This window comes from Xiphophorus hellerii, chromosome 13, assembly GCF_003331165.1.
Source record: "Xiphophorus hellerii strain 12219 chromosome 13, Xiphophorus_hellerii-4.1, whole genome shotgun sequence".
NCBI lineage: Eukaryota > Metazoa > Chordata > Actinopteri > Cyprinodontiformes > Poeciliidae > Xiphophorus > Xiphophorus hellerii.
In genome coordinates this window covers 27,121,194-27,145,404 of record NC_045684.1, presented here as the reverse complement: position 1 = coordinate 27,145,404, position 24,211 = coordinate 27,121,194, and the positions used below count along the sequence as shown (strand labels likewise).

Sequence of the window (24,211 nt, the reverse complement as noted above, 5' to 3'; positions counted from 1 at the left end):
CGCCATTTTAAGGCACTGCACAAAGAACAAGAACAACAAAAAAAAATCTAATATATATACAGAAATAAAGTTGTGCTCATAAGTTTTCATATCCTGTGGTGTTTTTTTATTTAAATGTTTTGGCCATTTATCAGAGAATATGAATGACAAAACCTTTTTTCTCTCTCATGGTTAGTGGTTGGATGAAGCCATTTGCTATCAAACAACTGTTTACTCTTTTGAAATCATAATGACATCAGAAACGTGGTATGATGAACTGGGGGGTATGCAAACTTTTGATCTGGGTCAGTTTGGTGTTTTCTGAGTCATTATAGTTTAAAAAGAGAACTTTAAACTTACCCCCAAAATTTTGAATTCTAATAGGGTATGTAAACTTATGAGCACAACTGTATCAAGGTAGCTTCAGTTGAGGGAAAGCATTAGTGACATCAGGCTGGAATGGTTTAGATACGTATAAAGGATGGATATTGTATATATTGGACACATGCAATACGGGACTGCAGGAGGAAAAGAAGAGACAATCAGAAGGTTTATGGAGGTTTATGGAGGGTGTGTGTGTGTGACAGGAAAAGATGCAGGCATAGAGTGTGATGGAGTGAACACAGTGAATCAGAGAACATTCAACTTGCAGTGAATGTTAGATTTTTGATTTTCAGTCGTTTTCTGCACTATCACTGAGCGTTGCACAGTCTGCCCTCAGGGTGAACTAACTCAGACGGCCACTTCTAAGAAGATTGGCGGCCATCTTCAGGGTTGTCAGCCATGGATCAGTGATGTAGTGTCGCCTTTCATTTGGAAGCTTCAGGGTGTGATACCCAGCCAAGTGTTTGCTTTAATGAGAAGCACATTATAAATGCTTAGTGTAAGTTACCTGAGGGTAAAAAAGTCCTATGTAAGTCTGGCCTAATTACATTTTCTTATATGCATCATTCTCACTGCATAAGAGTTGACTATTGATTCACTTGAGGTTGTACTTAAAATGTGTAGCACATATACAGTTTTTCCCAGCTTTTGCATGTAAAAATGAGAACATTTTAGAAATGGACCAATCACAATTTACTGGCTGATTGCCGATCTCAGATTTGTGTGAACTGTTATAGTAAAATGAAGAAACTGACATGCAAGTAATCAAGTTCACATCATAAGCTGGTTGATTGTGGATCTCTGCCATATTAATTAGCTGAACTAAATTAAAATTGAAACTGGTGTTAGCATGTATGGCTGCCCAGTGTCACAGGTGGCCTGGGTTTGAATCCCAGCCTGAGAGTTTTCTGCATGGTTATACTCCACATAGCATGGAGTTTGTGTCTTTCCAGATTATCTGTGGGTACAAGTGTGTGTCCATGGTTGCTTGTCCTATGTGTGTCTGTGTGTACATCTATATACAGTATATATATACAGTATATATACAGTAGTACAGTATATATACAGTATATACTGTATATATACTGTATATATACTGTACTACTGTATATATACTGTATATATATACTGTATATATAGACCAATTCCAATCCAGAGATTGTTCAAAAATGTGATTAATTTCTCTCTTAACAGTTCTGATCAGGCTTGACGTGACCAGTCAAGACCTGGTCACGTTGGTTTTCCTACTGACCCTTCAAGGTCTACAAGTTTGCCAGGGATTTTTGTGATAAAAAGAGTTGGGCAACATGAGGTTGAGAACAAAATGAAGTGATTTTCATCACACAGCTGCAACAATGAGAACCGATTTTTTGTTGTATGAATTCTAGCTAACCACAGGGCATTGTTATATAACATGCAAAATCTGTAAATATGTAAATATTTTGCCCTAATTTTAATCACTGGTAACACTTTGCTGTACAGAAATTTATACCACTATAGGATTTATTAAAAAGAAATAAAAATTTGTCAAGATTGGTTTAGTTTGGTTCTAAACACTTCTCACATTTCTTTGCTTCTTTTCAAACACCTCACTGATATGAAAAAGAGCTACCTTTGAGTTTTTTCCAGATCAGAGAGTGTTGTTGTCAGCGCAGCCAGGTATCACTTAGCATGCTGTGTTCACTGGCAGGAAAAAAAAAAAATCTAATTTTTGAGTTTTCAACTGTTCAACTCTTGTTCCACTTAGGGCTAATAGAGCTAAAAATTAAATTTTTGGTAACCAGCTAATTTCTTATATAGAAATTAGCTATATATAGAAAAATAATGTAGTCTTGGAATGAGACCTGTATTGTGATGATTGTTTTGTGACGACAGCCAGTGGCATTTTTCTGATAAACATCTTCAGAGGTAACGGAGACGTTCCAGGAAGCATGTGCCTCCTCTCTCCTCCCTCTAGTCCGCACACTGCGAGTCCTTTTGCTGAACTTTGAGGTGTTTTTCACCAGCGAACCTGAGGTGTAAGTAATAGCCTGCACTGGATAAACTGGATAAATATCACCCCTCTTTTACACACACATGCACACACACCTCTCCTGTTCCAGGTCCCCACTCTACCTGTGCTCGTTTTACTGGAACCCCCCTCCCTGCCTCTCCCCCAGAGTCTCCAGTGTCCTCTCCACTTTCCACAGCAGTGATAAGATGTCAACACGATTAAGAGCGAAAGCTAATCCACCACCAACCCCCCCCCCACACATCCATGCGCACACACCCCATACACACACACACCACCATGGCTGTGCTGAATGCTTAAGCAACCCAAAACAGCGTGGCCCCGGCCTCAGAGCCGGGCCCGGAGCGGCAGGCCGCCAGCTGATGTCAGGAGCACAGAGGGCGGGAGAGAGAGCGAGAAAGAGGAGGAGGCCAGGTGGACAAGGAGTTGGATTGTAGCTGAATAATTAATGGGCCGCACTTTCGTTTTTTAATCTGTAAATGAGAAGACCAAAGATAGCAGCGCTGCGGCTCTGTTATCCAATCCCCCGCCCATTAAGATAACAAGATGTTGGATAATGATCTCGGTAAAGGTGCAGTTTATCAGTCCAGAGGGAAGTGGCCTCGTTTCCCAGGTGGCTGTGGCTGTGTCCACTACTTCAGGTGTTTGTATTGCTAAAGAGCATTAATAAAGAGCTCCATATGATAAGGGCTCTATCTGTCACAAGATCTGGGTCTTTTAGCTGGTGGTTGCTGTTCAGGAGCTACAGCAGCAAGCTTAAGACGTAATTTACCGTTACTCTGGCTTGGTCACCACTTCGGATTTAGCATTCTTCATTTGTTCTTTGTGGTTGCATTTAGGCTATATGCATTCACCCATCAGTCATCAATGACTATAGACCTGTTTGCATGATATCTAACATCATGGAGGTCTTGGAGAACCCCTGTTGGCCCACCTGAGTAAGCAGACAAGCACAGATCAGAACCCCCTGAAGTTTGCTTATCACCATGGAGTTGGAGTTGATGATGCTGCTACCTCACTAACAGACCACAGTTTGTGAGACTGAAGAACTGAGTGTCTAACTGCTGCAGATCTTCTGTAGCTCTGTTGTTGAGAGTGTCATCTCATCTGCAGTCATCTGGACCAGGGACCTTAACACAACCTGATAAAGAAGGCTGGTTCTGTTCCGGTTCTGTTTTGGTTCTGTTCTGGGGATGACTGTGGATCCTCTGGAGAAGATGATGCAAAGAAGGATTCTTCATAAAATCAAGAAAAGTATGGGCAACTCTGACCATCCTCTTCGTCAGACTGCCTTGGGAAAACAGTGTCTTCAGTCAGAGGATTCCTGCGACTCACTGTAATACAGACTGCTACAGGAGAGCTCTCCTACCAACAGCCATCACTATCTGCAATAATTTTTTGAAGAATTTTAATGAATATGAATTACAACATTTAATTTCTTTTTCTGTTCAATAAAGTATTTTTGAATTTTTTCACTTGATTGGGATTTATTTTTAAAATTTTTTCCTCTATAATTGACATTTTTGAGTCCGTTGCTGTAGTTGGTGTGCAACTTTTATTTAATGTTCATTTCCTCTATTATAGGTTCTTCTTGTCCTGTTTTCCTGTCATTTCAGTATTATTTTCTATTCTCTCTCTTTTTGTCAAAAATACAGTATATTCATCATCCAAAGTCTTCAATAAACTCCAGCATAGGGCTGGATAAACTGGATAATATGGCTGACAAAATTATCACCATATAAGCACTTCATATCAGTCCATATCAGTAATTGCTGATATCGATAAATACTGATTAGTTTTTTGGATAGGTGGTAGAGAAACATAAACACCTCTGTTAACTAGTATTAACTATCTGAAATCCTGCCAAACTGGTGACATGACCATTCATGTTTTATCCACAGTTATTATAACCAAGTTTTTTATTTTGAAGTTGTCATGAGGCACCGTGGCGAAACCTGAAACTGTTGCTGCGCAAGATACTCAACAAGTTGTTGCTAGGTAAACACAAGTTACTCGACAGGTTGTTGCTAGGCAATCAAAGAGTGAGGCCACCGAGTGTGTGGCCGACAGAGGTTGAGTGGCTAAAGCCTTTCCTCTGCCTACATCCCCCAGAATGCTGTGCGCTTCTGGATCGGAGTTCAGTGAATAATGTATTGGACATTCTATCAGATGTAATATTTATTGATATTGACAAGTCTACTGCTGCATATATAGTTATTGACTTATTGTCCAGCCCTACTCCAACACATTCAAAACTCTGCTGCTCACCTGCTCACACACACTTACTCCTGTGACCACATCAACCTGGATCTCCAGAAGCTCCCTTGGGTCCCTTTCTCTCAGCACATCCTCCTTCTTACCTACAGAGCCCTCCATAACCAATCCCCATGCTACCTCTCCAACCTGCTCCATCATTACACTCCTTCCATCTGATGCTAACTTCCTGCCTCCAGCACTCAGACCCCAGCGTTGGCCCTGGGGTCAACGCTGAGGACAGAGTCTTCTCCATTCTTCTCCATGACAGCCTCCACCCTTTGGAACCTCTGCCTAAACACATGCACTACTGTACAAACCTATCAACATTCAAATCACATCTTATAACACACCTTTTCTGAACAGCTTTTAATTTATGATTAATGTCCTGCTTTATGCTTATCTTGTGTTTTTCAATGTCCATAGTTATAGACATTAGGTGTTTTCCTTTTACAGTGTATGTTTTCGTTTTAGTGTTCTGGTTGTAGTTTTGTTTTATTCCTGTAACGTGTTCTTGAGGGATTTTTTAGTAAGTGCTACATAAATAAAATGTATTATTACCATTATATCCTCCATGTGGCAGGAAGGATACATTGCAACTAGATCCTGGTAACATGACAATATGTGAAATGAGAAACTGCTCCATTTGAACTGATTTCCTGTAGCAGGTATGATGCTTTTCAGAAGTCCCTCCCTGAATGAAAAGTTGTGAGTGCACAGCCATATTGTCACTTAGCAACAGTTTTAGCTCAGTTTAAACATTGCAGTGGAGTAAGCGACGTTAGCGTCTCTGCTCTCCTTTACTTCCTGGCGTATGAAGTGGGATTCATCCTCAGCATGTCCCTGCAGCTCAAACCTCTGATCCTGTCATTTATGTAGCGCTGAAGCTGCCTCCCAAATCCCCCACTGCACTTTACCGAGGTAAACACCTTTGTACAACAAGGAGCTCAAGGGTGTTTTTTGTTTGCACATTCATAAGCCTCCAACGAGTAAACCCGCAGGACGCACGCTGGTAAATATCAGAGCAGTCTGCTGTCTTAGTTCAGCGCTCGTGTCATGTGTCCGCTGGAGGGAACGACGAGACTGCAGGTCAACAAAAGAGGAGGAAAAGAAGAGAAAGAAACAAGAAGAGGACAAATGAAAAGACCTTAAAGGAGACACGGTGGTTGTGGATGATTGTGTGTCTCTGATGATTGGTGATGCCCTAATGAGGGAATAACATTATAACATGATGTACAACTCAGAAAAGTCACATAGTGATCCCCCGCCCTTTAAAGTCAGCGCAGGCTTCAGCCTTTAAGCCTTTTTAAGAAATTTTAAATGATAAAAGTCAGAGTATTTTGCTGTGATATCATTTATCATTCAGTTTTAATATTCTCGTTCTTGAGATGTAAAAAGAAGTTAAAAATAGGATCTATAAGGACATTCTACAACATGAATAACTGATAACACTGAAGAGGTTTGTAGAGTTCTTTCTGCTCTGGTTGGCTTTCACTCTTCTTGTCTGTAACAGAGGCAACAATCTGTGTGTCTGTGGCAATGGAATAAAAGCTGTAGTAGCTGTCACTCTGGATTTTGTAATGATGCTTTATGGATATCCAAAACTGTTTTGTTAAAAAAGTACTTACTACTATTTTATGGTCTTTACCCTTTCAGTCAGGATGTATTCTTGCTTAGCTGCGGCTCCAAACAGTAAAACCTGGACTTCATACTGCCAGTAAATCTTTTTGTCTTGAACACTTCAGGCTCACACACAGAGAATTAGTCTCAGAACGGGTTCGTTTTTAGGGGCACAACACAGCAGCTCCTCAGTCCGACCCTTCACCTTCAACACTGTTAGCACTTATCCCACACACGGAGATTTCTGAGGTTAAGTGACCTGCATCCTCCCAGCTCTGAATGACATAAGTACCAGAGTAGCCTTGGTTTCTCCAGCCGACCTGAACACACTTCTATAGCAGCTGATGGAAATGCAGGATGCTTCTATTCATCCATCAGACCTCAAAGGGAGTTTCTACCAACACACTCAGCCTGCATCTCCCAAGATAAAGGCCTCTATTAAAAAATGAGTAATATCAGCTGATGGTGGGGTGGAGTTGTGGAGGTGTGGGGGGGTTTGACCTCGGTTTGGTCATATGCCACAGCGGGACACAAAAGGCTGCATTTGACTAGCGCCTGTGTTGCTGGGAGGTTGGTGCCACAGTTGACAGATGCTTTAGGCCGATGGAAGATGGGCTTCAGAGTCAGCCATTTCAGTCTTGTGATCTAATCTGTTACCCATCATGCATCCTGGCTCACTAATGAAAAGGCAAGGTCCTATCCATCATAGACAGCTATGGTAAATGGAATTTTAACCCTCCCATGGCCTCATAGGTGTGAACTCCTCTGAACATGTGCAAAAAGGCCTGAATGATGGACGATGATTTCAGAAGACCTCACAGTAATGGCAAATGAATACAAAGTGAGGAACAAAAATCTGCCAAGGCTCAGCTTCCTGTGTGAGGTCTTGGCAGTAAAGATCACGTGTTGTACCTCTATTTATGAGACCCAGTAATTCAAACCACAATGTCTTCGTTATTGATCTCCAGCAACATGCTAAGGATGAGTCTCAAGGGCTCACGTCTGAATATGCCATTTATCTATCAGGGTTAGCTTTGACTAACCTTGATAGAATGATTGTAAAACGTCAGGATCATTCAGGATAATGCAACAGCTCCTTTCAGTTTGCTTAGTGACAAAAGTTGTTGTACATCAGCTTGAAATTACAAAGTTTATTATTGTCATTACATGTCATGTCTACCTCACTGCCTTCTTTTGTGGTAGCTGGAAAATGTACATTTGAAACCAGAAGTTTACATACACCATGTACAAAGACACATTCATCTTTTTTTCACCTTTTGTTTCTTCATTATTTCAAGACAATGTTCTTTACTCATGATGCCATCTATTTTATGAAGTGCACCAGTCCTTCCTGCAGCAAAGTAGCCCCACATGACGCTGCCACACTTCACAGTTTGGTTTGGATGGTAAAACAAATCCACATTTTGGACCAAAACACACCAAAACTCTGGAACACCAAACATGTCTAATTTCTGGGCATTATGATAGTTGGACATTCCCATCATGTCTCAACTTGCATATAATAGATTGAACAGATGACCATGTCATTCCACAGGATGACCCAGACTGAAGCAGCTCAACAAATCTCTTCCTGATTTCTGCTGACTTTATCCAGAAAGCAGTGTGTTCCAGGTGTGGCCTCTAAATACATCCACAGGTGATAGGGTTTTATGTGAGATCAACACAAAGCAATGACAACCTAAACAATTAAAGCAATAAAAAGTGCTCAATGTCTAATATAACAGCTGAAGATGTAAAATGTATGAAGGAAGTATGGCAAAGCTGCAAACCTGCCAGCATATCGCCTTCTATGCAGACAGATGTCAGTTTAGACAAGGCCCAGGATCTGCCAAGCAGTGTTTCAGTCATGTGAGATAGATAGATATTGCTGCTATGAGATTCGTACAGAGTGATAACCTGAAGGAACGGTATGACAGAAAACTGGTGTGTGTTATTTTAATCTGTTATGAAAACCATGGCAGATCCTGATGTCAGTAACAGTGGCAAAGTTATGGCTCCTAAAGGAGAGTATGTGCAGAAAGGGAACCCTGAGCTTAGACCTGTCACAGGATGTGATGTAAGAGCTCACCCTGCAATCAGCGGGTTGCCAGTTCGATCCCCGCTCCACCCTCCTCTGTCATTGTGTCCCTGGGTAAGTCATTTCAGCCACCTTGCCTGCTGGTGGTGGTCAGAGGCCCAACAAAAACTGATTCTGAGAAAAAACCTCCAACACACAGGGGATGATTCTGTCTATTTGTCTGAGCTGTGTGATCCTTGCTAGTTTGAGACATCTGCAGCTTGTTTATTACAGCCACGTCTGATGAAATTATGGTATACGCAACATGGCTAATTCGCTCCAAACCAGTTGATGAAAATGCGTCTAATTTGTTTTTTATCTTTGCTGCACCATTTTAAAAATTTGCTCAACATTTGCATGTCAATTAGATGCAAACAAGACTCAGAGCTATTGCCAGGCCCATGTAGGGAATGAAACCCCTGAGCTAAATCTGAACTCCCGAGGCAAAGTAACAAAATCTGTTAAGAGTCCTACAAACACAAGCTCTGCTCTAATGCATGGATTTCTTGTCTAAGCCACCAATAACTCTTAACTAGGGTTCAGTTAAGGTCTTTTACTTCTCTGCTGTTTCACTGAATTACAATGAAAGCATTCATTTGGAAGGCGAGAAGCTTTGGTCTTTCACAGAACTCAATGTCACCTTGTCAAGTTCAGAAGTGGTGCGTCCCAGCACAGCTAAACCAAAGTCCTTGGTTAATCTCCCAAACAGCGCCAGCAGCCTCTCTGTCTGATACTCCAAGGTTCTTCCTCTCTGTTCCCACCAGCACTCTGTGTCTGAGCTTAAATCCAACATTAGAGGCTCTGCAGAGCTCCCAGCAGGCATGTGCTGACTCTCTGAGCAACAATGGCAGCGAAAGACAAAACAGGCGGCACATGGTTATCCAGACTGCTGTGACATTATGTTCATTGGCAGGAGAATACTTTGTAATTGCAGAAATTTATGAATAAAAACAGGCATCTTTGAAAGATTAAAAGAGCAATGATGTTCAGAGGGGTTACTTCACATGAAACTCCTTACTCACCTCGCCATTCCCCTTGGTGTGTTTCCTCAGGGCTTTTTCCGTCGAAGCATTCAGAAGAACATGGTGTACACGTGTCACCGGGACAAGAACTGCATCATCAACAAAGTGACGAGGAACCGCTGCCAGTACTGTCGCCTGCAGAAGTGCTTCGCTGTGGGAATGTCCAAAGAGTGTAAGTCTCTGACGCAACTGACTTGTGACAAGATTTTTGAAAGGTTTTTGTCTTTTGAAAATTCCAGCACACATTGTATGATGATGTACATTTGTGAAAACTAGCTTTAACTAGTTTATATTACAAATATTACTTGGAAGCAAAATTGAACCTCAAATATGATGAAAAATGGGAAGAGGAGCTGTCATGTGGAACCAGTATGTGATTTGATTATATATTATACCTGGCCCAAATTATGAACGCCCTTAGGTGTATGTGTGGACTAAAAAAAGTTGCTAAAAAAAAAATCCCATTTCATGTTCAGCTTCCTGGCAGACACCAGAAGGTTTTAGATTAAACCTTTGCTGGTATTTGGAGTTATTCATCATTTCGTCCACCTTGACGAAACCTCCAGTTGCATATGAAGAAAATCAACCTTAGACAGAGGTGGCTAGAGTAGCTAGGAATTGTGCCCTAGTAAAAATAGCAGAACTTAAGCATATTTTTACTCAAGTACAGTAAAAGGTGACAGGACAGAACAAAGTACTCTGTAAAAAGACTACAAAAAAAACTGAACAACTTCTCAGATTATACTTGGCTTAGAAGCAATGACCATAGTTTGTGGAGTATTTTTAAGCAAGAAAAAAAAACAATACAAAGAGTATCGTGCTGGTGTAAGTCACTCGCTATAGCGGCTAACAGGCGCTCTCCTACCAGGTATCAGTGAAGTAAAGTATGGCAACAAAAACACTAACACAATGTCTCCTGCGGTGAAACATGGAACATGTTGATGGCAGAGTTTACATGGCATAAAGATTTTTTTTTAAAATATCATTTTCCCTCAGCTTGTGTTTGTGTATCTCACAAAATCCCAGTGAAATACATTAAAATGTTTGAGCCTGATGTGACAAAACATGTGGCTAAATGCAGATATTTTTATGGACATGCACTGTTAATGGAAGTTGATTTATTTGAATGATAATGTATCGCTCATGCTGGTTTTGATGACATCCAGAATGTTAATGGGACAGCCTTTAGATCTGGCTGGAGATTCTTCCGTTTGCTGGTGTGGTCTGAGATCTGCACACCAACAGGTTCTGGAGACATTAAACAGTATAAATACGGGAATGAATTGTGGTTAAATTTGATTTGGCTGACTCCAGTTGTGGGGTCCTGGTGTTGCTCAGTCTGCCACATGCTGAAGGCTGACTGAAAACAGCCACTGTGGATGTTTTTCTGAAGCTGACAATGTCTGCTGTGAAAAAGCAGCTAAAGATGTGTCCTCATGCATTAGAATGATGGGACGTTTCTCGCTGAATGAAAATAGACTCAGTACTGTTTAAAACACACAAACACACACACAGACAAATATGCTTTTACTTATATACTGAGGAAAGAGAACAGGGTAATAAATGCAAATGAAGTGCAAAATGTTATGTAGCTTTTCATAGCAATGAAACAACGTGTACAGTACACTTCAAATTATGTTCTATTTTTGAAGGTGGTGGCCTAGATTCGTTCTCTGGTTCTCCCTTGCCGTTTTTTTGCACTGCAGCGACTATATCAGATAAAATATCGAACAGTGAATGTGAGTGGATTACCAGCGGTATCAGTGCATCACTATCAGTCTTACAGGTTCTGACTCCTGCAGGACTTCCACTCTAGCAGCAACACTCATGTTTCATTCAGTTCTGTTTTCATGCCCTGTCTGGTATTTCAACCAGCCTGGAGGAGTTGCATCAGCCACAGAGGTTTGTTGGACATCCTGTTGGTTTCAGCTGAGACAGTCAGACCCTGTGGACCAACGACGACCTTGTTCCACCGTTCCTCAGTCCTGATCCTGTGCATGTGTTTACTTACAAAAAAGCAAAGAGACATATTTACAATGCAGCACAAACATGCCAGTCAAGTAAGCACCATCTATTATTTGAGCTATATCTTGCAGTTGTCTTGGCACATAACTAAATGTGACCTTTGGCCCCAAGATTGGCAGACATATCATGGGTTGAGTGAATAAGTAAAGTAAACTTTATGTGTCAGGGACAAGGTCACTCTGTGATCTGTATCAAAGGCAATTTGGAGTGAATTCTTAGTGAGCTGCTGTAGGTAAACTAACTACTCAAAGTGTTTTATATGGGACTGACATTCAGGGGCGCTCACAACACACACACACACCCCTTCATACACGCATACACTAGAGGTGTGTGTATTTTGGTATCTATCTGATGCCAAATGAATACAGAACCTGTATCGCCGATACCAATACTGATACAGATACTTTTTCCTTAGGTTTGATATGTCATCATACTTCAGATCTGTAGGTTTTCTTGTGAATTATTTTTGTTCAAAACTTGAACAGAATTTGGACAAAGTTTATAGCTCACTACGAAATATATTAATAACATATTAACAAGGTTTGTGTGTATTTTTTCTAAATAGAGTGAAAATTGAGAAACTACAACACAAAAATAAAACATTTCATAAAGGAACCTTAAACTAAAGTATTGATCATGCATGCTAGTAATGATCCGATACTAATACTAACTTGCCATCAATATTATCAATATTTAATATCAGTCTACTATTCACAAACTCCTTGCTAACCAAACGTTAGCATGAGGTTCAGTGCCATGCTAACATTTGATAGCAGGAAGCTGGAATCAAACCCACAACCTTATAATTCCTCTTTAACAACATTAATATAGTTGAATATTTTTTCCAGTCTTGTTGAAAACATAAACTGTACATTTGGAGCAGAGGTCACCACACTGCATGAGAGCAAGCAGCCACTGTAGAGTTTTCACTAATATTTTGAATGATTAAGGAGTTTATACTTCAAACTGTGTAGCATAGCTTATTAGCATAAACGGTTGTTTTAGAAATTTTTCTGCAAGTTCTTATGCAAAATCTGCAATTAATATCTACAGCAGACTTTTCAAACTATCTAGCATTAAACTATCTTTCTTTGTTTTCCATGTTTATAAAAAAAAATACGATTTATTTTTCTTTTGAAATGGATGATTTATTTTGTTCTAAAATCTGGAAATAGATAGATTTTAATTTATTTTGTTAGCTGGCATAAAACATTTTATTTAGTACATATTTAGAAAATAGAGGTGAGTTTTACTTTGTGTGGTCTAGCATCTGTCGGCTATTAGCTTGTTTAATGCAGGTAGCTGTAAGCATCAGTTTAAATTCTACCCTTTATGAAAGGGTTGAGTTTTTTTTTTTTATTATGATTCAAAATAAATCCGTGGAGTGGCAGAAGATTCACAAGCCATCTTCATCAGTCCTCTTCATCAGCTGATTTGACAGACCCACAGGCTCATTCTCCTAGTGAAAACACAAGTCAACTATTAGAGTAATTCTCTCTAAGTGTCTACTGGGTATTCTAGTGATCTTCACTATTTTCAGTCACTGTCAGATGTTAAAATCATATGTTTTCACATTTGATGTTACTCAAGATGAGCAAATCAAGTTATTCACAAACGTTTTAACCCCCCCCCCCCCCCCCCCCCCGAGTTCAATCAGGACAGACTGTCTGTCTCAGTCATTCTACTAATCTCTTATTAAAAAGCTACAATTACACTAAATATTAGATTTCTGTTTACAAACTAAACCCAAGCTTCTTCTCATTTGATTTTGACACATTCTTTAAAATTTGGATAAACTGTGTCAGTTTTCCTGTCAGTTCTGCTCCCTCTCCTATATTGTCATCTATTAAGAGAATGGCACCGTGACAACAGTTTGCATTTCACAGGTTATTGGCATCCTTTGATTGCATCAGCATTTATAGCTCAGGCCCACTTCATGCTTCATTAGTCCTGGTGGGGGGTGTCACTCCTTTCATTTATGCTGTTTCACACCTCAGTGGCGGCATCATAGAAAAGATGATATCTATATATCCTCAGGCTAAACCTCCCACAGGGCCGCTGATGAGAAAGGAGACTTTTCTCCTTGACTGCTGTAGAAGATCAACACCAACTGGATGCCCACTTCAAGGCTTTCTTTCATTCGACTGTTTTTATCGCAAAGAGGAGATCACCTCCAGAGCTGACTGTTACTGTCTCCAGCAAAACTTTGTAGCATTTCAAACACAGTCTGTGTTTCCTATGTGTGCTCAAGGCCTGGCAGCAGTCATTGACGGACGGGAAAAGTGGAATTTGGACAATTTCAAATTTTGATATGCTGATCTCAAGCTCAGCTTATTTTGATTCTTTTATTACATAGATTCCAAGATATTAAAATAATTAGATCAATTAATCGCTTATTTTTGTAGTTTTATATACAAAAAATCCAGAAACAGATGCTCTCTATTGTATAAACACCCAAACTGCATCTGACCAATAAAAGATATCGCAATACAGAAATGTGCAGAATCTCCTCTAAACTCTAATGAACTATACTTCAGTCTCAATGCTGCGGTTTTCTCTGTAGCTATCACACTTTCATCAGTAACAGAATCATTGTAACTTTTTTTTGTATTTTGCAGTTTAATCTTTGGTGTGTTCTTCGCGTTTAAAAGACAAACAAGATTTTCTGGTGTGGATGCCAGTAATGTTTGAAGGAAACAGGCACAGCTCATCACCATAACTACAGTGACACATGGTGGTGACAGCATCATGGTATGGGGATGTTTTGCAACAGCAAGAACTGACAGACCAGTCAGGATGGAGAGAAAGATAAATACAGCCATGAACAGAGGCATGCTAGATGAAAACCCGCTGGAGAGCGCCCTGACCTCAGATTGGGGCGACGGTTCAACCCAAAGCACATGATCCAGATCTGAAAGGATACAAAACCAATCTGTGAACGTCCTGGAGGGGCTAAACCAGAGTTTAGAAAATCATGAATCTGATTGGACATCTCTGGAGAGAGGTGAGCATGGCTGACAGAGTCCCCATCCAACCTGGTGGAGAAGAACGGAGCAAACTGCCTGAAGAGAGGAGGGCTGAGCTGGAGCTGCAGGTTGAGACTGGAGGCTGTTAAAGCTGCCAAAGGAGATCAACACAGTATTATGCAAAGGCTGTGAACTTCCTGGCTTTCTACTTTTAATAAATATGCAAAACACTCCAAAACTTTTCCCCACATTTTCACAATAGAGTGTTTGTGTGTTGAATTTTCAGGAAAGAGATTAATTTAATACAACTTGGAATAAGGATGGAACACAAAATGTTCCAAAAAGTGAAGCACTGTGAATCCCTTCCAGACACTCTGTAGGTTTGCTGCTAATTCACAGCTTCAGCTGATCTGTTGCAGCAGGTGTTCTCACTTCCAGCTGTGTGAGTGGGCACACTGTGACACACTGTGACTGTGACTGCGACTCACTGCATAGGGCTTCCACATAATGAGAGTTGGGGCCACTTCGCAGTGCAATAGGTCCTGGCTACATCAGCCTATCTGCTGTACAGTTCAGACTTCTTTCCCACCTCTAAATGTCTCTCAGTCTTCCCCGTTTGCAGTTGCTATGGTACACCTTCTCTGTAGTAGATTATAAAATGGTGTCTCCCATGCTCTCCTTTGCTTTCCCCTAAGTACCATTAAGCTTAATCTCAACGTTGCGCTGGCAGCAAAGACTTATTGTCATTCCGCGACACCCACCTGGTTGCTGTTGGTGAGCTGCCATGTTAAGTGCTGTGGCAAGCAGCCCGGGTGCCGCAGCACTCCAGATAGATTGTGTTTATTTACCGCTGCATCTGTTTACTTGCCCTGTGCAGAGCTTGGCAGCAGGCAGATGGCTGCCAGCAGCTCCTCACAACGACCACCAGCCATGCACCAAGCGGAGAGGAAACGAAGTCGCTCCAACAGGGTTTAATGCAGCCATAAAAACTACAACAAAGAGATGAACAAAAAACAGGGAGCAACCTAACACACTGGAGGAGAATAGAGATGACACTCCTGAAAAGCTAAGGGACATTAGATTGTTGTTAGGCACTTCTGAGAAAAGTGTGTTTAGCATCTTGTCAGAAGGCCAGTCGATGATCCTTCATCCCCTCATGAGAACTCTCCAGAAACACCTGACACTCCCCCATTCACAGCTCTGAATCAGAACCTGGCAGCAAACAGCAACATCCTTCAGCTCTCAGCTCTCAGCTGAAACCACAACCTGTAATACTGAACTCATCCTTCTTACAACTAAAATGGTTTTAGCTTGCTCAAAACACAAGCACTAGAGCTAAAGTAACAGCAGTTAAAATGGATGCTTAACTACGAGACCCAGAACAAATTTTTCCCAAAGCTTAATTCATTTAGACTTTCACTTCCCCTGACCATCTCCTCTGTAGAACATGATGCTGAGTGGTAACTCCTACTGCAGCAGTGTGGCTCTCAGATCAGCAACTAAATGTCTGACAAATACTCTGATTGTGAAATTATAAGCTGTGATCTTCACCACTAAGAATAAACAAACGTTTCTCCGGATTGGAAGTAATATTAACATCTTGGAGCAGCTTGGAGAGGCAGAGTCCTGACGTTCACCTGATGGAGATATGAGGAGGAAGCTAAAGATTAGGGGAATGGTAGGGAGTCCTTCCATCCTCAAAGACAAGGAACTCATCACCAAGGGTAAATAAATCATCAAAACAGTAAACATGCAAAAAGTTGCTCAGAAACTACAGCAAGGGTTTGACTGTCATGCCAGTTTTTGCACAAAATGTAAATCAAGACAGTTACATCATTGATCTGAAAATTGATTCTTATTTTCTTTTGGGAGCTGCAAAAACAAAACAAACAGTGCAGCAGCAGCTTCGAGTTTCTTAATAAAATCTTTAAAAAATTAATCATCCACAAGGATTCAGTTGTTTTTATTTCATAAACTATTTCAAACCCCCTACCCCTCACCCCCCATCTACTGATATTAGTGTAATTATATCTGATCTGACAATTCAAAAAGCTGAGCACTCTATCTCCATATCATTCCAGCACATTCCTGCTAAATGAAGATGTTCTACCTCACTATGTGGAGTCTTGAGGTAAAACAAAGTCTGATCGTTTGTTTTACTGCAGGAAATGCAACAGAAAACGACTCTGTTTCCTGAGAAAGGTTCTGAAAAAAGGTTATCCAGTATCCAAAGTAATCTTGACAGAGAGTTCAGTTAGAGTCTTGTAAAGATATTTTCTACATTTATTATGTTCCAACCACAAAGTGAAGTGGAAAACGGCATTGGTTCCTACACTTCAACATCTGATCTGTCAATTTCTCATGGTTTTAATATTTTTTACTTGTATTATTAAAAGTGTGGTGTGCATATCTGTTCAGCACTCTCTACTGAAATTAATAAATTGGAATCCAGATTAGGATTAATCAGGGATCCAGTTATTATTAGCTAAATGTAACTTTAAGCAAATGGGTTTTTAGCCTTGATTTAATATCCTTCTCTGTGCTGCAGTCATTAATTCCACTTTTACTGTTCTTTCTGAATTTGGTTGTGATCTTGATTCACTTCAAGTTTTATTGTTTCTTTTTTGCACAGTTTCCGGGTTTCTGTGTCATAGTTTCTTTTGTTCATTGTATATTTTGTTTATTAGTATAATGAGACGTTATGTTTTACTCTGAGCTTAGTTTCCTAATTCCGGCTAATTTGAGGTTTATTTTTAGAAGGTGGTTTATTTAGCACTTTCTCCAGTGTTTTAGTTTCATATCTTCTCTATGCTGTTCCTTATCTGTTCATTAAACTCACGTGTTCAGTAATTAAACTCACTAGTTTGGTTCTCTTACTCCTTGTCCTGCTATTACCAGTCTGTTCCTGTCTCTTGAGTTCTGTTATTAAACTCATTTGTTCTCCATGGTTGTGTCATCCTTGTCTCTGCATTTGGATCCTCTTTAAAACCAAATCTTGTGACTATTTAAGGGGATAAAACAGACTTGCCAAGAAATGCTGTAACACTAAAGATCAATATCCAAGCAAACACATTTTTTTTTTCCTTTTCAGTTCCTATTATACTATTTTTTCATCCATCCATCCATCTTCTTCCGCTTATACTTAGGCTGCTACCATGGTGGTAGCAGCCTAAGAAGGGAGGTCCAGACTTCCCTCTCCCCAGCCACTTGTTCCAGCTCCCAAGGCGTTCCCAGGCCAGCAAAGGAACATCATCCCTCCAGTGTGTCCTGGGTCTTCCCCGGGGCCTCCTCCCGGTGGGACGTGCCTGGAAAACCTCACCAGGGAGGCGTCCAGGAGGCATCCTGACCAGATGCCAGAGCCACCTCAACTGGCTCCTCTTGATGTGAAGGAGCAGCGGCTCTACTCTGAGTCCCTCCCAGATGACCGAGCATCTCACCCTATCTCTAACCCAGACACCCTCTGTAGAGTTTTCACCCTACAGAGAAAACTCATTTCGGCCGCTTGTATCCGCGATCTCGTTCTTTCAGTCATGACCCACAGCTAATGATCATAGATGAGGGTGGGAACTTAGATTGACCGGTAAATTGAGAGCTTTGGTTTTTGGCTCAGCTCTCTCTTCATCACGACGGACTGGTACAGCTTCTCTGCAGACGCTGCGCCAATCCGCCTGTCGACCTCCCGCTCCCTTTCTCCCTCATTTGTGAACAAGATCCTGAGATACTTAAACTCCACTTGGGGCAGGACACCCCCCAGAACCAGAGAAGGCACTTTGCAATTGTTTAAATACAAAGGTAAAATTCTAACAAACATGAGTAACATTTTTTTTTTTACCTAAAAAATATCTTAGATAACTGAAGTTCTAATTGATTTGAACATATTTCTCAGTCTCTACATAGCTGTGATTATTTCATGTGATGAGACAGTTGAATGTCGAGCTCAGCTGCCATGTGGGTTTATGGTGTCACTGTGGGCTCAGGGAAGGCTGTGCTGATTAGAGCAGCAGAGTTGGAGGTTTCTGTGTTGTCTGTAGAGAAAAGCTGCTACCAGTGAATGAAGTCAGAGAAGGCAGTAGAGGGATTTGAACTGCAGAAGAAAATCACTGCACAAACTCTGTGCTACATATGAATACATAACAAGTGTTTCTTCTCAGAAAAAGAGGAATGTGAGAAAATCTTTTCAATGTGTAATCGTATGAAGGAAAACTGAAAAACAAGTTGAACTAAAGTAGCCTTTATATTATCTACAATGGAAAATAATCTAATTTAAATGTAGTTTCATTGTTTACAGGATAACCTTTGCTGTACTCTCTTGGATTGTGGTTGTGTTGAGATAGTAGATATCATGTTTTGCCTTGCCATCGTAACTACACATTACCTTTGACCTCTAGAAAAATGTAATTTGGATTATTTAGTCTGTCTCACTGAAATAAAGATCACATGTCAGCACACATGCTTTTACTCTTACGTTGCTTGCATGTTGAAAGTGTCCTTACGGCGGGACGTCCTCAAACCAACATGCATGCCCAGCACGAATAGTACAGAATAATGCAAAAATCGGGATGTTCCACCATCTGTGTATGGAAGTGTCTGGGTGTTTCAGAGTAGAGACGAAGTGTGACTGACTGGAGGGTTGCGGTGTTAACACAACTGGCGAGCCACGAGATGTGATTTAGGAAGACAGCAGCTTGGTAAATACATCTCACCCCCAGCTAAGGAAATCAATTACCTCTGCACTTCGAGCAAATTACTGGCAGCATGAGCAGATACATCCAAATGATGCATTAAACAAGAGGCCATGAAAATATATAGCTTTTTAACACCTTGTACTGGGTGCAGAGGGAAGCAGTGGAGCACCAGGCCTGATGCAGAGCCTCTGATCACTGCTTCTGACTTCATCATGGAAATCTTTAAGTATTAGATTTATCACAGTTATAAAAAAAAAACAATCGTGTTTCATCCACTCAAACTAAAGGTGAAGAAAATGACTGAATTTTACTAACTAAGGCATATAAGCTTAGAAGAAATTAAGCTCCTCCTCCTTCAATGTCTTGATATCATACACACAACTGAATTATTGAATCTGATGTGATTCAAATAATAAAGTCATCCATCTAATGAAGTATTTTCCCCCTGGATTTAAAATGATATTAAATCACCACTGGAAAAAAACAATCTGCTAGCGTCACTATTACAGAAGTACAGACCAATCTCCAATCTTCCATTCATCAGTGAAATTATAGAAAAAGATTCACTTCCTAACAATGACTAACTGCTTTGATGTCATTCAGTCTCAGTACTGAGACTGCCCTGGTCAAAGTGTTCAATGGCATCCATGTGAACACAGACTGTGGATGAACCACAGTTTTGGTTCTGTTGGACCTCAGTGTTGACCATGACATATTACTGAAATGACTGGAGAGTTGGGTCGGACTCAACTGGTTCCAATCTTACATAAAGGACAGGGATTTCTTTGTTTCAATAGGAAACTTCTCATCGAAGCAGCAGAAGTCACATGTGAGAAGTTAAATCCTAGGACCCCTTTTACTATTGATATGCTCCCACTGGCTCGGGTTATAAAAGGAAATAAGATTAGCTACCATAACTACGCGGATGATAGTTATCTACATTATGATGTCACCAGGTGACTCTGAACCATCCAATCACTGGTCAGATGCTTAGAAGAGATAAATGTGTGCATGTGCCATAACTTTCTCCAGATGAACAAAAACAAAACTGAAGTTATTATCTTTGGACCCAAAGAGGAACAATAGAGTCAACACTCAGCTTCAGATTTACAGATAGAAACTAGAGATCAGACTGAAATCTGGGTGTAGTGATGAACTCTGACCCTGAACCTTCAGAGACACAGAAAGACAGTTACAAAGTTGGCCTTCTATCACCTGAAGAACATTTTCAGGATTAGAGGACTAATGTGTCAGCCAGATCTAGAGAAACTCATCCATGATGTGTTTATCTTTAGTTGCATTGATTACTGCAACAGTGTTTTTACAGGTCTGACTAAAAAATCAATCCTCCAGTTCCATCAGATCTGCTGCTGGGGTTCTGAATAAAACCAGGAAGATAGAGCACATCATCTAGTTCTAGATCGCTCCAAAAGCAGGAAGCAGAGTATAGTGCAAAGCATTCTGGGTAAATACAACCAAAGCAAACATGAGAGAATAGACTTTAAAATACTGTTGTTTATTTATAAATCCCTGAACGGCTTAGCACCACAATACATTAAGGATCTGCTGTTTTATCAACCCTCCAGTCCTCTCAGGTCTTCTAGTTCTGGTTCTGGTTCTGCTCTGCATCAGAACCAAACATGGAGAAGCAGCATTCAGCTTCTATGCACCACAAATATGGAACAAACTTCCAGAAAACTGCAAAACAGCTGAAACACTGAGTTCCTTCAGTATACACAATAAACACAGAGGGTCTTTATTGTAAACTAGGGCATAAGATTTGACTTTTGTCTCATCAGACTAGAAAGGTCCCATGGGTGTCTGAGCTCTTGACAAAAGGCCTGGCTCAGTCATTGTCTCCAGCTCCCCTTGTTAGGATTCCAAAAGTGCTGCTGATCATGATGATTATGCTGTGCTGAGTAATAAAACCAGGTAATCTCCTGCTGTGACTGACTTCAAAGATCTGCATCTAATGAAGTACCCGGCTCCATGAACTGAACAGACACGCCTTGGAGCTTCTTCTGCCTCACATGTACAACAGAGAGCCTGCTCATGTTTACCTGGGATTTTACAGCAATATTTTTCGCATAATGCCAGCTTGGTCATATTAAGACATTTTGGGTATATACAGATACATTAAAGGTGACATGCTTGTTTAGTTGTTTCACTTGAACATTGGGCAAGGATACAAGAGCTTTAGTAAGTGCAGTATGACGTAACTTTTTACATTTAGGCTGTGTTCACAATGCAGCCTGAGGTGACCCAATTCCGATTTTTTTGTCAAATCCGATTGTTTTCCCTTGCCCATTCACACTTCCAAATAAATGCGACCTGTATGCGATCTATAGTGTGAACTGCAAACAACCTTAAAGTGTCCCACATGCACAGCAGAGGACGCAATAACATCACACATAGAGAGCGTGCTCAGTGTTTGGGGAAGTAAACATGGATGCTAACAGCGGATCATAACTTACGATTTAGAAGTTGCTGTCTGACCAGAGCCACTACATTAACAATTTAATCCTCATTATAGTCCGCCATGATTGTTGTTTTTCTTCCCGCTTGGGCAGAATACGGACATTTGTTGAGTATCAATGATGTTCCGGTCGGTTGGGCGTGACCTGGATGTTAGGTCACATTTGAATCAGATACGTATCGGACATCCAAGTGGCCTGGGTCGCATTAAAAAACAAATCTGATTTGTGTTGTTCAGATTGTCATGAAAAGATCAGATACAGGTCGCATTACGGCAAAAATAAATAAATAAATAAAAATAAAAATGGAGTCACTTCAGGCTGCAGTATGAACTCAGCCATGATTACAATTTTTTTCTTAAATTATTATTATTAAGATATATTTCAAAATTTCTGACATGTTAGTGACACAATACATCTTAAATATAAAGTGAGCGTCAGGGATGTCAGCTTTGGAATCTGCCTTGCTAAACCATTTTTGTCTATATTGTGATCAGTTTCTTCTTCGGTGGTTTTTGTGTCATTTCCTTCCGTGGTTCTTGGTGCAGCGCCACCACACGGGAGGGGGAAACAGGTTTTTCAAAGGGTTTGGTCAGTTCAACACAGTGCATCGTGAAAGCGAACTGCACCAGCTGAAAATGTAACAAATGTTGAAATTTTGGTCCCCAATGGAACTGAGTCTACTGGACCATCAGGTGTGAAAACATCCTAAAACTCCCTCTATTGGAGCTTTATTCACACCACATGTTGGATGTGCTTGATCCTCTCAGGAGACGTTTTACTGTCTCCACTTCCTAAGCTGCACTGTCAGTATAAAAGTCTCAGGATTAACCTGAAAGATGTGATTTGTTCTCCTCCAGCTGTTCGGAATGACCGGAATAAGAAGAAGAAGGAAAGTCCGAAGCCAGAACTGGCAGAGAGCTACGAGCTGACGGCGGAGCTGGAGACCATCATCGAGAAGATCCGTAAGGCCCATCAAGAAACCTTCCCCTCCCTCTGCCAGCTTGGCAAATACACCACGGTGAGTGTTTGGCCGGAAGAGGCACACATTCCTCTTTGCTGTTGGATCAATGGGGACCTGGGTGTTTTCATTCGTTTACAGTATGTTATCTGACTCATGGAATTGTGCTTCTTGGATCCTGGCAGACAAATTTGCCATCAGCATATTGATAATCAATTTCTTGCACTTCGCTCTTAATCCCCATTTAATTCAGCTCGAGCCCCCAGTTGTACAGTTATCACTGTCTGGACAAATCCTCCACAGAACCTTTTATTCTTTGCCGTTAGGAATTGATTGGACATCAAGTGTGATGGAAGGCCAGTGGACAGGATCATTATATAACTGTAAACATTCTGACCTCAGGGTTTGTTCCTCCCACTACGGAGCATTAATTTAACCTTTATTTAAACTCAGAACTTACTGAGACACAAAAAAGAAAAAAAATAGTGTAGCAAAATAGCATCTTCAGATCCTCTTCAACTTTTAACAAGTTGGAGAAGTTTGACTGATGCATCAAACCCAGCTTACTTTATTACCAGCTTATATAAATGTGCAACAGAGTGAAGCTGGATGTCAAAAATGCTTGTCAATGCTGGAGATGGCTTTATAGTCCACTGATGTGAAACCCCCTAAACACGAGACCCACCAATGAATGATGGAAAGGCCTCATAGCGAGGGGAAACCAGGGTCTTATAGAAAGATCTCATCAGTCGGACACATCGGGGTCTGATTGTCTCTGAGCGGTCTGAGCTGTCTAGAGAAAATATCCAACAAAACCCTATGTGGATCTGCTTTCCTTATCCACCCTGAGGGGCAGCGCTGTGCTGAGTAGAACTGTGAAAAAGATGGAGGTCATGAAACTAACGACCTCAACACCTTGTTATGCCTTGACAGGAAAATGTTTGGAGCTCTAAGATGGCTGACAGCTGGAGAGAAAGTGGCGAGCAGCCGCTGACTGAGACGCAGACGCAGCAGCATTGAGACGGAGCTGACAGTCTAATATGCTTGTTTTCCAGCTGACTTACATATAGATTACAACTGACGGCTGTGAGCCATGATTGGCATCCCGCTCTGCGGTGGGATGGGCTGGGGGGCGTCTGGGGACTGATTTGGTGATGTTAGTTTGTGAGAAATCTCACACACCTGTCAGTCATTAGGGTTGGGTTGGCCTACTAACCCCACCCTAAACATGTTTATACGAAAATAATCAAACGCAACAGAGGCCCTAATGAGCAATAGTGTGTCTCTTATTACAGTGATGAGATCCATTCAGTCAGTGACAATAGGTTTCACAGCAGAGCGGTGGAAGTGATGCTAAAGTAGGGCAGTCAGCAGCTTTTAGCTCTCTGCTGTGCGCAGCTGCACGTCGTCTCAGCGACAGTCAGCTTCCATCTTAATAACCACGTATTTCCCCCTTCTCAATACAAACACAAAGCTCCTAATCGCTGTAACCCTTCTTTGCTCCACCCTCATCCGTCTCTCATGAGACGTTTCTTCCATTTAGCCACGTAAACAGCCTGCATTGAGCTAAACTCCAAGGCTGAAAATAGTCAAACAAAAGAGAAAATATTGCTTTCCAGTGATGATACATAAGCTGGTGTTTGTTGTTTATTGGAGTCGACAGTCGGGCCTTCGATAAAGCTGTAATCTGGATCAGTGGTAATTATGCTTGCTCTCAGGCGTCGAGGAGTTCCTCATTATTTCAAGGGATTGGA

General features: G+C 41.0%; 1 protein-coding gene across 2 annotated transcripts in view; it reads left to right on the top strand.

Moving 5' to 3' along the window:
* Positions 1–24,211, top strand: part of LOC116731541 (retinoic acid receptor beta-like) — a 147,305-nt gene that overhangs the window by 106,844 nt on the left and 16,250 nt on the right. For both annotated transcript variants that reach the window (XM_032581353.1, XM_032581354.1), the window contains 2 exons: positions 9,377–9,518; positions 22,357–22,517. In XM_032581353.1, coding sequence (XP_032437244.1) covers positions 9,377–9,518; positions 22,357–22,517 — 303 coding nt within the window. The remainder of the gene's footprint in view (positions 1–9,376; positions 9,519–22,356; positions 22,518–24,211) is intronic.